At 40.7% G+C, this 15,603-nt stretch overlaps 1 protein-coding gene across 2 annotated transcripts in view; it reads right to left on the bottom strand.

Annotated features, from left to right (window-relative positions):
* Positions 1-15,603, bottom strand: part of LOC135198548 (branched-chain-amino-acid aminotransferase, cytosolic-like) — a 52,213-nt gene that overhangs the window by 27,069 nt on the left and 9,541 nt on the right. The window contains exon 1 of one of the 2 annotated variants that reach the window (XM_064226234.1): positions 10,260-10,397. The exons of the other annotated variant lie outside the window; for it this stretch is intronic. Within the exon in view, the coding sequence (XP_064082304.1) occupies positions 10,260-10,379 (120 nt within the window). The 5' untranslated portion in view covers positions 10,380-10,397. Of the gene's footprint in view, positions 1-10,259; positions 10,398-15,603 lie in introns of those variants that run through there. 2 annotated transcript variants of the gene reach the window in all.

Genomic DNA, 15,603 nt, shown 5'->3' with positions numbered 1-15,603 from the left:
AGCTAATAAGGACTATATTACGGTGGACCAACTTCCGCCCTTTTCAAGTAGTATATATATGTATATATATATATATATATATATTATATATATATATATATATATTTATAAATCCTATGTGATGTATTGAAGAAGCTTTGTCCCTATCAATCAGTTGAGGAAGACTTAACGCATAACGCTCAATCAAAACACTAAACGGTGGAATCTTTAACATCACGATAACTACGCCATAGGCTTTGACTGCCGGCGATACCAACCATAAACAAATCATGGGTCATTGTTTCACCCCACAAGAAAATTCATACAAAAAACTTCTTATGCAACATTTGTACTCGTATGACTAGGTGAGTCAGGTGCCCTACCATCTGTCCTCCAAGTTGCTCTCATTCAGAAATACGTCAACTCCCAATTTTTCATGTTTGAATATGAAACACAGAAGCTTACTCTCGCGTACCATTTTGCCACACTAGCGAGCAGATGAAGTTAAAACTGTAAATTCATATGCGAACTTTGTTGGTTTTCTTCAATGTGAATACTAATTTATAACCACAGAAATTTTACTTGCGTATGCATGCCTTTTAAAATTTGGATACAATTACTTGGCGAGCAGAACAGAATAGAATCATAGAATTAAGGCCAAAGGCCAAGCGGATTGGACCTATGAGGTCATTCAGCGCTGACACGGTAGAGAGGCTTGAAAGGTGTGAAAGGAGGAAAACCTCTTATAACTGCGACATGAAACAATTGTTAGAGAGGGTGGAAAGTCAGATGGATGAAACAGTAAGAACTGACGTACAGTAAAAAGGAATGAAAGTAGTTGCAGCTAGGGGCCGAAGGGACGCTGCAAAGAACCTTAAGTAACGCCTGCAGTGCACCGCGTGAGTTTCTCTGCCGGCACTATCGGAACTTAGCGAATAGAAAAGTTTTGTTAACTTCCTATATATACGAGTTTCACGCCCCATCGCGGTTCTGACGCTAAATGCAGAGAAGCCACACAAGTTATTCGGGTTTTGTGTTAACTCATAACAACATCCGGGCGTAGTATTCATTGCTGGCTTGATTCACTCATACGTACGTTGTCTACAACACCGCCTTCCCGCCCCCCCCCCCCCCCCCCACCCCCCACCACATATTGCATGTTATCGTTTAATGCAAAGTTGATGAGTCAAATGCAGTGTGAAGAATTCTGGGTTATCTGTGAACGATTCAATTCACAACGACAGTGGTATATATATATATATATTATATATATATATATATATATATATATATATATATATATATATATATATATTGTCTAGTCGGCAAATATGTCTTAGATTAACCACACCACTGATCTGATAAGCGCATCAGTGGCGTGATCGTGGTCTTGGCCTGCCACCTCGGTGGCCGCGAGTTTGATTCTCGGGCTGACCCGAAGGATTAGATATGATTACGTGGCTAAGAACCAGTTGGTTATACCGAGAAATTAATTTCTAATCACCAGAGACATTCCTCTGATTCCAAGTTGGGAGAGCGGGGAATCGAACCCGGGACTACCGAATCGGTATGGGAGTACGTAAACCACTCGTCCAACTAGGAACTAATCGTAACGGTCTTGAGAATCGAATAGAATGTATAGAATTCAGGTCAAAGGCATAGATATCACTGAATTGAAAAGTATTGTATAAAATAAGAAAGATTTGGGGCAGTCTTACGGAGTCCAAATGTCAGTGGGTACAACCGACTTCAAGACGGTGATTCCGTAAAACTGTTAAATAACATCGTCCCTGTTTTGACGAACTGGCGTATCCCAATTTTTTTCAGTTTTTTCAGTTTTCCATTCAGTGTCTTGGATTTTTTTTAAGTGTCCTGGTTAAAGTGTGTTTTTGAGTTTTCCAGTCAAAATGTCTGGGTTTTTTTCTTTTTTTCTAGGTTTCCGGTCAAACTGTCTCAATTTTGTTGTTAGTTTTTCCAGTCAGAGTGTCTCAGTATTTTTTCAGTTTTCCAGTCAAAGTATCACAATTTTTTTTTTTTTTTAGGTCAAAGTGTCTCAATTTTTTCTTTCTTCAGTCAAAATGTCTCAGTTTTTTTTTATATTTCTCAGTCAATTTTTTTTTTTTTTTTTTTTTTTTTTTTTTTAGTTCCCAGTCAAAGCGTTTCAGTCTTTTTTTTCCGGTCGAAGTGTCACTTTTTAAGTTTTCCAGTCAGTGTCTTGGATTTTGATGCTCTATAACTTTTTTTCTATCTCTACCACAGTCATCCTATTCGACCTGTGTGGCTGTAGTGTGGGGTTCCGGGTTGCATCCTGCCTCCTTAGGAGTCCATCGCTTTTCTCACAACGTGCGCTGTTACTAGTAGCACACTCTTCTGCACGAGTCCTGGAGCTACTTCGGCATCTATTTTTTCCAGGTTCCAGCTGATCATATCGTTGGTCCAAAAATGTGAATGAATGGTATTCATTAGCTGGCAATCGCGTGGATTCGTCGCACAGGATGAGAAAGTTCTTCGGGCTGCTCTATGAGCAAGAGCCTGTGCTGGCATAAGGCCAGCCTAATCTCGAACAACAACAATGAGAACGGACTGGGAGTGGAGTGCACGCGGTAGCGGAAGCGAAAACACTAATAATAAACATGTTACTGATAAGCTACATGAGCAATGCAGTGACACATATAGGCTTGACATCATGATGCCACGGGGGCAATGTAGACAGACGTCACATTTTCCAAATTTGGGACAGGGGACACGATCAGGTAACTTGGGATCAGGAAGTCATAATAATTGCAAAACTTCAATCGCAAAATCTCCTCAGAAGAACTTATGCTAATACTTGCCTGTCTGTTGAAATCGTCTGCGGAAGAACAAAAACAAGTAGTGTCGACATAATTCAGAGGTCAAACCGTTTTCAAAATTTGCTAGAAAATTTGTTAGAACCCAAGGTCGCGACAATTGACAAACGCAATGCAACTTCCTCTTAAATACCAACATCCTATTCTTTATGTAATGGGACTGACTCCCTATACGGAGTTAAGTAATTGGATAAAAATGAATAACAAATAAATAACAAATGTTATGCATCTTAATGTGTTATGGTGCAAGTACCGTCAAACCACTCTTGCTATGAATCGAATACGTCAGTTGAAGAAGCATCTACATTAAAAAAAATGAAGACAGTTACGACGCAAATGTCTCAGAATCTCCGAAACCCAGGACCTGAGAGCGAACAGCTAGAGACCTTGGATTCTGACATGCAAGCCTATAATTATGGACTCTGCCACATCGCTTGCTTCGCATAAGGCGACGTTCCCAGTTTCGATTTTCGTGAAGACTGTTGGGAACTGAAACAGTTGTAATATTCAAGTTTCGTCTTCAAGCTGAGATACCGGAACTTGGTGGCTTAACGTATACGATTACACTTGATTGAAAACCGAGAGGCAGAAAATATGGCAACACAGAAACTACTCTATCGTAGACTTGCACCAGCAATGGAAATAAAAAAAAATCCTCAATAGCAATTGACTGTAGAAGAGATGCCAGCGTCTTCTGAAGTGGAATATTCGACGACAGAAAACAATCTTTGGTATAGGAACAGTAACAGTAACGAAGGTAACGTTAGTAAAAAGATTAGTACGGAAGCATAACTATCAAGCAATAGTTATAGTCGATAGTATAGCCGGCCAATGCTACTGGTATAAAACATACACACGTCCATGCAGAATAAACAATGACGTAATATAGTTTCACAAATCACAGCGGCAAACATGAATCCATATTCAACCACACACGCACAGGAAAATTGAATTGAACTGAATTGAATAAAGAATTTAGGCCAAAGGCCAAGCACTGGGGACCATCGAGGTCATTCAGCGCTGAAACGGATATGGACGGTAAAAGTTTGAGGAAAACCTCAAAGCAGTTGCACTATGAATAAATTGTTAGGAGAAGGTGGAACGTAAGATGAAAGTGAGATAATATGAAAGGAGGTACAGTAAAAGGAATTGAAGTAGTTGCAGCTATAGGAGCCGAAGACACGCTACAAAGAACCTTAAGTAATGCCTACAGTGCACCACACGAGGTGCACTGACGGCACTACCTACCTACGTAATAAACACAGGTTAATACATATGTATGGATCTGTATATGTATGAGTGTATATATATATCTATATATATATATATATATATATATATATATAATATATATATGTGTGTGTGTGTGTGTGTGTGTGTATACAAGAATTTTGTCACTTATAACGGGATGGCATCTGTATATTAACATACATTAACCCGCAACCATCGGCTTCACTGCACCTTTGGAATATCTTACACAAATGTGGATTTCTATTTTATTCTGGCCTGGGCCTTGGCCGAGGCACTTATCAATTATAATTCCCCCTGGGGCGTAAGTTATCCCCAGAGTATAATGAAATCGATTGGGAACGAGGAGTGTGACTTAAAATATATTTACCAAGAAATGATTACATCGACCACTGCCGGATTTATGTCAAATCTCGTCATCTGCACGAGATCACCTGGATTTAGGATACTTCCTCAATCATCAGCAGCTTCGCATAATGCGCACAGAGGTGGATCACCTGCAGCACATCAACCCCCTCCACATATCGCCCCCACTTATAATCCATCTTCTCAGGCAATCTTTCCCACCATAAGTCTAGCATTCCAAGCATTCTTAGACTATGGGTTCCTCGTTGGATGAGTGAGTTACGTGCTCGCCTACCGACTTGGCAGTCCCGAGTTCGATTCCCCGCTCTGCCAACGTGAAATCAAGAGAAATTTGTTTCTGTTGATTAGAAATTTATTTCTCGATGTGATGTGGTTCGGGTCCCACAATAAGCTGTAGGTCCCGTCGCTAGGTAATCAATTGCTTCCTAGCTACGTAGAAAGATCTAATCCTTCGGGGCAGACCATAAGAGAGCTGTTAATGAGCTCAGCGGTCTGGTTAAACTAAGACATACTTAACTTTTTTTTTCCCTTCCGTTACACCTTTCAAACTACTGACTGTCAATTTCCGTTTCATCGCTGAATGACCTCTTAGGTCCCAGTGCTTGGCCTTTGGCCTAAATTGTATATTCAAATTAATTCAGTAAGGTAGCAGAATATTCATCAACTATTGACAGATACGTATATGATACGCCCAAGACCAAGCACTGGGACCTGTGAGGTCATTCAGCGCCGAAAGGGACACTGACAGTAAGTGGGAAGAAATATGAAAGGAGTTACAGTAAAAGGAACGAAAGGGGTTGCAGCTAGGGGCCGAAGGCACGCTGCCAAGAACCTGAAGTAATAATGCCAACAGTGTGTGTGTGTGTGTGTGTAAGTAATACCAGTACACTAGGAAACAAAGTGTCCAGAGGGAGCCCAATGACAATATCGCCCATCAAGGGATATATAAAAATAACAGCCAAGCAAAAGAGGCTTATCAAATCTCTATATAAGCTTTCGCGGATGCAAGGCAAGACGCATCAAGCACATATTACATGAACCTAGATGAATACATCGAGCACTGACGAAGCATGGCAGAGAATCGAGGACGACAGATGATCACAAGCATGGAACAACAACCAGTTCATTGGTCATGAAGATGACATGCGGAATGAAAGATGCCAGCTACCAATTAACTCCGAATTTCGGGCTTGACACAAAATTTCGGGTATTTAACACCGAATTCGGACATTTGACACAGCATTTCGGGCATTTGACACAGAATTTTGGGCATTTGACACAGAATTTCGGGCATTTGACCGAATTTTGGGCATTTGACACCGAATGTTGGCCATTTTACACCGAATTTCGGACATTTGACAACAAAATTTTGAACATTTGCCACCGAATTTCGGGCATTTGCCACCGAATTTCGGGCATTTGCCACCCAATTTCGGGCATTTGCCACCGAATTTCGGGCATTTGACACCGAATTTCGGGTGCGTTTTTCTCGCGTAGCTAGACATTGTCAGTCAACAAAGAAGAGCAAAAGAAAGCTTCGAAAGAAAATAACAATACCACACAAACGATGGAGAATATACTACCTTGATCTCGAGTCTCTTTACATGAGGTGACCATAATGGCTCAGAAAATACTGGCTGCTGTTCGGTGGTGCATAAACAACACAAAAGTCAGAGGACTCCAATAATATACATCTCATTCGACTACTGACGGTTTTTGTCTTTCCGCTATACAGAGTACTGTCCCGAATCTATTTTATCGCAGGCGCGATTATATCGACCTGATTTCAGTGTGTAAGCAAACCTTCATATAATTCCACAAAACGCGGTGAAGGGCATCGATCGCGGGGAGATTCCAAAGTGCCACTGTTGGAATATTCACGGCCAGCGCGAGAGACCTTGAATAATATTGGTCTGACCAATGCTTTCTTCACCCCACCTGGCTTTTCTGTACACATTCCTATATAAAAGATACGTTACTGGATCACTCGCTCGCATGACAGCATAAATAGAGAGAGAGAGAGAGAGAGAGAGAGAGAGAGAGAGAGAGAGAGAGAGAGAGAGAGAATGGTCTCCAGTTGATGACCTAAGTCTGACCGATTAGCTTGGTCTGGGACCTAAGGTTTCTGCCCAATTAACGGCGTAGCATAATATGATAGGGAAAAGAAAAAAGAAAAAAAGTAAATAATACGCCGAAGTGTCTTCTGAGCAATCGAGTTTTCTGTACAGCGTATAATCAAGGCCACCGAAAATTTATCTATCTTTCGCTGGCCTCGGTGTAATACTGTGTGAACATCGGCCCATGAAACTTTTAGTGACGGTCCGGTGGTGGCCTGTCTATCGCTGTCAGACGCACGATTATGGCTAACTTTAACCTTGAGATAAAATAAAACCTTCTGAGGTAAGAGGGCTGAAATTCGGTATGTTTGATGATTGGAGGGTGGATGATCAACATACCAATTTGCAGCCCTCTAGCCTCAGTAGTTTTCAAGATCTGAGGGCGGAGAGAAAAAGTGCGGACGGACAGACAAAAGCCATCTCAATTTTCCTTGACAAAAAACTCAAAATCAAGCTAAATTCCATGGGCAGAAGTCTTCGAAAGCTCTCAGGGAGAAAGGAAACTAAAAAAGAGGAAAAAACAGTCGACTTATCAGATAATGATTTGCCTGACACTTCCTAAAAAAACCCCTAACCTCGTACGAAGCCTGCAAAGAATTATTCCATTACGTATAAAAACTTTATCTGCATCCACGGGAGATAACAGGTTATCATCAACACTTTTCTATCTCCTGCTCTCGACTCTTTCAGTACTTTTCCATTACCGATATGTTAACAGGAGATTGCGTTGCGATAACCAGCTACATTAGTTGTTGGGTACTACATCGAACAGGTCGGTGGAAATCTTTTATACAACTGAGGTTTTAACAGTCATAAATTTTCCACTTTTTTCAGATCTGGAACATTTACAGAGCTTGTCATAAATCTACCTCTCTATCGGTATATGTTTATCTGTATATATTTATAGATCTTTCGTAGATTGTGGCCTCCAACTTGACTCATGTTTCTTGTGGTTCATTATCTTTATGATATTTACATTTTCTTGTTCATGTTTTTGCTCCCCAAAGGGGATACATACCGGATAAAACGTATGTGTGTGTGTGGGGGGTGGGGGGGGTGGGGGCGGGTGGGGGGGGTGGGGGCGGGTGAGGTCACTAATTCAGTAAGGGTAAACACATCACTTTCACGACAGTGCAAACTCACGGCGTATGACAAGGAGATACACTAAGGCAGAGGAATCCGATAAAATAAAATTTTTAAAAAATCATCTGGAAAGATACTCTCACTTCAAATGAGAATAATCCAAGTACGTTCTTCGCAAGTAAGCTAAATGGAATGCAATAATAGAATTTAGGTCAAATGCCAAGCACTGGGACCTACAAAGCCATTCACACTGGAAGGAAAATTAACAGTACAGTAAGAGGGTTTGAAACAATCTATGAACGGAGGTACAGTAAAAGGAATGAAAGAGATTGCAGGCAGCTAGAGGCCGAAGGGACGCTGTAAGGAAAGAAATGCCTACAGTGCACCACATAAGGTGAACTGACGGGTCTAACCCCCTACGGAGACAAGTTAGCTAATATGCGATATCAACAGTGTTCATCACGATGCCTCAATCTCCACGGTCCAAGTCATAGCTGCTAACATTAAGAAACAAAAACCTACCGCCAGGATCCACTCTATCTACAAGACAAAATCTCTGGCAGTAGCAGACATCCACATCAGAAAACAGTATTCGATTAAGAGGAAGAACATATGGTTTATAAAAAGGTTGCAGCGATATTATCACTGTCGTAAATATATGAGGCCTTACATACAATACGTACTAACTTCTGTGCTGCATTTACTGTACTATATACATGTCCAAATTAGTAGTTTATCTTCTATTAGTGGAGGGAGGTCGGAGGTGATTCTAAGCATTCAATTTTTTTTAGGAAACATTTTGCGCGTCGATAATTTATCACCTCCCAGTGCTCAATTAAGTGGCTACACGTGACTACACCCAGGATCCACTGGCTACACACCCAAGGCGCGTCTCGTGCACGAACCGCTCATTTGATATCTAATCGTAGTCATCCGTAGTCATCGATATAAACCCTCATTTCCCACACCTACTCAAAACTGTCCCATTGACCCATTCCTCACACTACCTCCCTCTCCCACCCCTCCCCCCTCTGCACATTCCAATTCCTAGGCCTACCCACAATCGAAGTATATTCCATAGGTCTACCGTACGTGGCCACCCCTTCTCTGCCACGATCTCTATTCATTATCCAACAACTTATTTTCAGCTAGTTTTGTCTATCAGTCTGTCTATTAGCTATAGCAAAATTATGTTCAATCTCTTTCAAGAGATTGGTCAAGTGTGTTGTGGGCGCACACATTTCACTGTGCATCATTCTACCGTGGAAATAGTACTAGGTGCGATAGTTGTACTCATGCAAGATGACTGCTACGTAAAAGCACACTCATACGAAACAACTTTCCTCCAAGAGTTAACCTGATATGACCACCTTACACTCCCGTTTGAGCGCGTTTGTGTTTCTCAATGAATATATACAGACATTCCAGAACATCTTTTTCGCATTTCTGTCGTCTCCGTTTGTGCGCGTTTGAGTTTCAAAGTAAATATATACAGACTTATTCCAGAACCTCTTTTTCTCATGGCTGAGCTACGATGGATTCTAAAATGTAAAGGAGTTACGATACACACTCGGTTCATCTTTTTCTTCTATCTCTCTTGAGTATTAAACCACTTGTTAATGATGCAAACTAGGCCTATACAATCCATATCTATGAAATCGGGTAAACGAAAACTAATGCAAGGCGCAAAATCACATCAAAAAGATCCCAAAGTTCTTCGAAACCCAAGCAAATTATATGAACAAGAACTATATAAACATGACAAGAAGAGGGGCAAAGATTAATTTATTTTGTAATATTTTGTAACACCCTACCTATTATGTAATGTGAAATTTTTTCCAATAAAAGATAAAAAAAATTATCTAAATAGACTATAGACAGCACCAAAGTATTCTTAACGGTATATGCGTTCCCAATGGCATTTGTACGACGGAATCGCACATTTTTTTTCTTTTTCACCACATGCTGCAGCATGGCACGACTACAGAGATTAGCACCGTGATTTTTCATGACTCGAGCGACTGTTATCTTCTTTTATCTAACAGTAACATTGGTGGGCGGGCACAGGGATCTTTCCGGCATCGTCTAAGTTGCTTTTGCCAAAGATGTCACCTTTTAAGTTATGCGTATATTCTGTATACTTCGCGTCACTGACATATTCCAGCACAGTAATGTTTCAGCTCACATGAAAAGGTTTCTTCGAGATCATTTCTATCAGCCTAAACTCGAATCATCTTGTCTGCCACTTCACGAACGTTTTACAAAGAATATATTTTTTAGTTTCTATCCTTTAAGCAGCAAGACGATTGCGATCGAAAGTGAATTCTCTTCATAAAGGTATGTCTGTACTACTTGACCTAATGAGATTTCCATGCCAGCTTCTTCCTTCGAACAACCGTTTGGTATCTCATAACACTTTTTTAATGCTGTTTTTCTGATCACATTAAGTTGATATAACAGGCACACAGAAATTACACAACGTAGTAGGCGGTAACCGACAATCTGATTTTCAGTGCATGACCTAACTGCTATTGAACACTCCACTTTAAGATCAGCGCTACATACTGCGTATTTATTTCTAACAATCGCTATTATTACACCACGCCTTCGGCAGAACCTGGGTTTCCGTAGTTCTTGATGTGAGGTAGGGGATAGTTTTCCTCGCTGGAGACGAGGGAAACGGGTTTGCCCACTCGACGACGAACGCAGGTAACATGATGCCATGAGTTCCGGACATGCAGCTTTAAACTCGGCCTACCAGAGAGTGCAGTTATCCTTGTACAACTATCTGAATAATGCCGGCGTAAGAGCTGTTTTTTCTATCATATTGTTTTCATTGAGCATCGAATGTTCCTCAGACTTTATTTCATATTTCTAAGATCTGAGGGGGCGGACACAAAGGGTGCGGACGGGCAGACAAGGCCATCTCAATCGTTTCTTGTACAGGAAGCAAAAACCGAACTTCTTCAACATTAGACTAAAATAGATCAAGGAACGGGTGTTGCACCTCTCACACAGTAATGGGTGACAGACAAAGCCGTCTCTATAGTTTCTTTTACATTAAACTAAAAACGAAGTTCAACACTAGACTAAAATAGATCAAGGAACGGGTGTTGCACCTCTCACACAGTAACCAAAGCGTCAAAATTATTCCGATAAAAAAAAAATAAAAAAATAAAAACCGAGATCAAAGCACGAGCACCCTCGAACTTACGGCATTTAGAGCCACGGCTGTCATATAAATCAAGATGATTGCAGTTCTACGGCGCAAAGTAAGTGCTCCGTAGATGGTGAACAAGTATCGGCTTCGTATAAAAACAAAAACTAGCTAGTAGATCTTGGCTTATATTGTGGATATTTGCTGAAGAACTTACAGAAGTGAGATGTGAAGTGATGTTCACATTAACTTTGAATGGCGTAATTACTTCCTCATTAAAGAAAAATTCGAAGCTAAAATTATAAAAATAAAAGTTTCATCGAAGCTCCTTAAGAACTACTGTGGCTAGAGGGCTGCAAATTGGTATGTTGATCATCCACCCTCCAATCATCAAGCTTACCAAACTGCAGCCCTCTAGCCTCAGTAGTTTTTTTTTTTATTTTACTTGAGTTTTTTATTGTTAATGTTGGCCATGATCGTACATCTGGCCCCTCAGGGCCGTGGCTGAAAGTTTTATGAACCGTGACTGACAGTTTCATACAGCATTATATATGCTGTAGAGAAATTCGATTGGGACCTTTATTTATTTACTGATTGGCGGATACTATAGTCGCAGCAACTATATAGCAGGACATCCATGGTGAAATTGGTTTAATCCAAAGAGGAAAAACTAAATCAATACATTCACTCGGTCCACATACGGTTAAAATAAACTTTCACCCCTTATCGCTTTTTGGTAGAATGATAAAAGAAAAAAAAAAAAAAAAAAAAAAAAAAGTTATTTCTGACTCATCGTCTGCTGGAAGCATGACTTTAGTCTGTCAATATTCTGTTGTATTCTGAATACTATAATCTGTCCTGTGTTCTTTAGAGCGGATTCCTTCCAGAGGGGCACCCCAAAAACCAACTGTCTGGCCTGGGCCCACCTCCCATCAGTCAGGTAATTCCTTTCCTTCCACTACTAAGCTGTGGAATTCTTTCACTCTTGTCTGTCTGTCTGTCAATCCCCAATGCCTTCCCTATTATTAGCGAAGGGTCCCGCTATGGGTAGGCCTCTTTTTCCCATAGCCTCCCTTCTATTTGTTTCTACTGGAGTGGAATCAATAAAGATCGACATCTCGAAATGCAGCAATACCAAAGGACCGTTAGATCCAGCTTTAGTTCTATAATACCGAGGATCTGAGAAGTAGCTGCTCCAGAGAGGTACTTATGATTTCTCTCTCTCTCTCTCTCTCTCTCTCTCTCTCTGTGCTGATGTTTCAGTGGTACTTGACAGCACAGACTACGCTAAAAATTGCCCTACATAGCAACTGCAGTTGTAATCAATATCCGTTACAGCAGCTACAATTGCAATCAATCTCCATTATGTCTTTGTTTTACCGACAAAATATTATCACAGCGCTCCAACGATTAGGTGGGAAGGGTAGCTTCATTTTAAGACAAATAATATAAACTGAAATGAGATACGAAAACAGTACGAAATTTTGGGACACTCACTTGAGAAAAAAAAAAAGTAACGTTGCTATTTTTCAATCTTTAGCCGACAATGTTCTAACATTTTCTTCCAAAACAACCACATTAAGTGACCTCCAAACTGCAACATCCCTTTTAAGATTTCGTTATTCCATGCAAACGACCGCGTGGGCGAATCAGTCATTCAAATTTAAGGACTTGCTTTCACCCTGACAACGCAAACGGAATAATTATTCTCCCAGCAAGATACCTTAGACTGCTTTGGTGCTAAACGAAAGCTTATCTCGGGACTTTGTTTTCAGATGCTATTTATTGTGAAGTTTAATATTAGGGGGATTCCACACGTTCAAGCCTCTTCGGTCTTATCGATGGGCTTTGAGGTCATTCAAAACTCATGTTGAGAAAGGGCCGCCTTTCTAGATCCATTATCGACGAGCAATCTATATACCAGGAAGAGAGGAATGCGTGATGTTGCGTGCACCGAATCACTTTCGGTGCGTATACATTTACGACGACGATGACCTTGTCGAGCTAAGAATATCACGTGCAGGTGTGTCAAACATATATCCGCACATCATCACCAGTTCTCGCCCTTACCGACCGACGGACAAGGCGAAATCAATGCGCTCGGTTTTCAATGTATCATTCTTTCGTTCTGTAGGATATTGGCAACGGTAATTTGTTCTGTAAATATAATCTAGACAAGTAAAAAAAAAAAATGCGCCGAAGCTTTCTGTACATCGTATAACCAAGGTCACCGAAAATAGACCGATCTTTCGGTGGTCTCGGTATAACGCTGCATGAGCCACGGCCCATGAAATTATAAAACCCCTGTCCGTCGGTGGCCTGGCCTATATCGCTGCCAGATGCACGACTATGGCTAAATTTAACCTTAAATAAAATGACGACTACCGGGGCTAGAGGGCTGCAATTTGGTGTGTTTGATGATTGGAGGGTGGATGATCAACGTACCAAATTGCAGCCCTCTAGACTCACTGGTTTTCAAGATGTGAGAGCGGATAGACAGACAAAGCGGGCACGATAGTTTTCTTTTGCAGAAAGATAAACGAAAGCCGAAATAGGGAATGTTGGGGTTAGGAAGGGCATCCGTCCACAAAACATATTCCAAAAGAAATCGTGAAACGAGTTGCCTGAAGACTTAAAAAAAGAAGAAGAAAAAACACACACACACATCCAGAGATGGCTCGTCAAAATGAGCTACCTCGACTAAGGATTAAACTGAGAAGAGGAGGAAGAATACGGAGAAGAAGAAGAATAAGGAGGAGGAGGAGGAGGAGGAGGAGGAGGAGAGTAAAAGGCTGAAGAAGAAAGAACAGTAAAGACACGACACAAGTGGCGGAATTTCACAGAGGTCCTTTAAGCACTGCACAGAGTGCTAGATATTTGCGATGATGAATACCTCGTCGAGGCAATACCGACTGCAATCATGTAATGTATATATTTTGATAAAGTACTAATCGCTAAGTTTCTTTCTCTCTCTTTCATTCTCACTACAAAACTAACAAGCTGCGACCCACAACATCAGACTAACGACCAAGTCCCCATTTCACTGTTACGATAATTCATAATCAAATATCCTTTTTCCACTAAATAAGTTGTATTCTGGACCCTACTCATTATTAAATACCCATTTCCCCTAAAGTTGTATTCTGGACATTATTCATTATTAAATATCCATTTTCCACTAAAGTTATATTCCAGACCCTACTTTTCATTAAATACCCATTTTTTACTAAATAAGTTGTAATCTGGACCATATTCATCATTAAATATCCATTTCCCACTAAATAAGTTGTATTCTGGCCCTATTCAGGATGAATTAAATATCCATTTTCCACTAAATAAGTTGTATTCTGACCTTGTTCATTATTAAATATACATTTCCCACTAAATAAGTTGAATTCTGGCCCTATTCATGATTAATTAAATATCCATTTTCCACTAAATCAATTGTATTCTGAACCTTGTTCATTATTAAATATATATTTCCCACTAAACAAGTTGTATGCTGGACCCCATTCACTGTTAAATATCCATTTTCCGCTAAATAAATAGTATTCTGGACCTTAATCATCATTAAATATCCATTTTCCACTAAATAAATAATATTCTGGACCTTATTCATCATTAAATATTCATTTCCCACTAAATAAGTTGTATTCTGGACATCAATCATAAAAATAAGGCAGTAAGAATTAGTTTGTAAGGATTAGTAGTCATACACCTATCGGAAAAGCTACTGGCTTCTAGGTACTTGTCTGCCACACAGCCTACTACTCCCTGTATATACCTGTCGCCTGAGCATATTAACCTGTCAGTCAAACATTTGTGGCTTCACCATTCCCTCGTACGGCTAATGCAAAGCGAAGAATGAAAATACAAACGTAACGCCTCGGAGCGGTTGAAGTCTTTGCCTATAGTAGCTTTACATCAACCGGACATCTGATGTCTAGGCCAGTCCCTTACGACACCCCTGATTGGCTGCTGATAAGCCAATCACAGGGCTGGAGACTCTTAGTCTCTCGAGAGAGTTTACATAGGCAAAATGCATGTTCCACCTCTATTGAGGGAAGATATATCCCTTAGAAGTGGTGGAACATACATTCTGCCTATGTGAACTCTCGAGAGAGACTTAAGAGTTTCCAGCCTGGTGATTGGCTTACCAACAGCCAATCAGGAGCGTCGTAAGGGACTGGCCTAGACATCAGGTGCACGGTTGATGTGAATCTACTCTAGAAAGTCTCGAAATCCACTTGACACTGGAGAAGAGTAAATGGAAAAACCGCCTAATCTATATTTGCATTTTTGGGTCATCAATATATACACTTACATCTCCAGCGATAATTCAGACGAGTAAAAAATGCACCGGGTTCTTCGATGCAATGGAATTTTCTGTAAAGCGTGTAATGCTGCATGAAACTCTAAGCCACGGGCCACGATACTTTCAGCCACGGCCCGGTGGTGGCCTACACCTATAGCGGTGTCGGACGCACGACCATTGTTAACTTCAACCTTAAATAAAATACAAACTACTGAGGCTAGAGGGCTGCAATCAAGTGTTTCCTGTATAGCTTATAATGCTGCATGAAACTCTAAGCCATGCCCATGAAACTTTCACAGCCACAGCCCGGTGGTGGCCTACGTTGTTAGCTCCTATAGCAGTGCTGGACGCACGACCATGGTTAAATTTAACCTTACATAGAATACAAACTACTAAGGCTAGAGGGTTGCAATTTGGTATGCTTGATGCTTGGAGGGTGGATGATCAACATACCAATTTGCAGCTCTCTAGCCTCAGTGGTTTTTCAGA

The sequence above is a fragment of the Macrobrachium nipponense genome, chromosome 22 (assembly GCF_015104395.2).
Source record: "Macrobrachium nipponense isolate FS-2020 chromosome 22, ASM1510439v2, whole genome shotgun sequence".
Classification (NCBI taxonomy): domain Eukaryota; kingdom Metazoa; phylum Arthropoda; class Malacostraca; order Decapoda; family Palaemonidae; genus Macrobrachium; species Macrobrachium nipponense.
The sequence above is the reverse complement of the archived record's forward strand: the minus strand, read 5'-3'. Positions and strand labels throughout refer to the sequence as shown.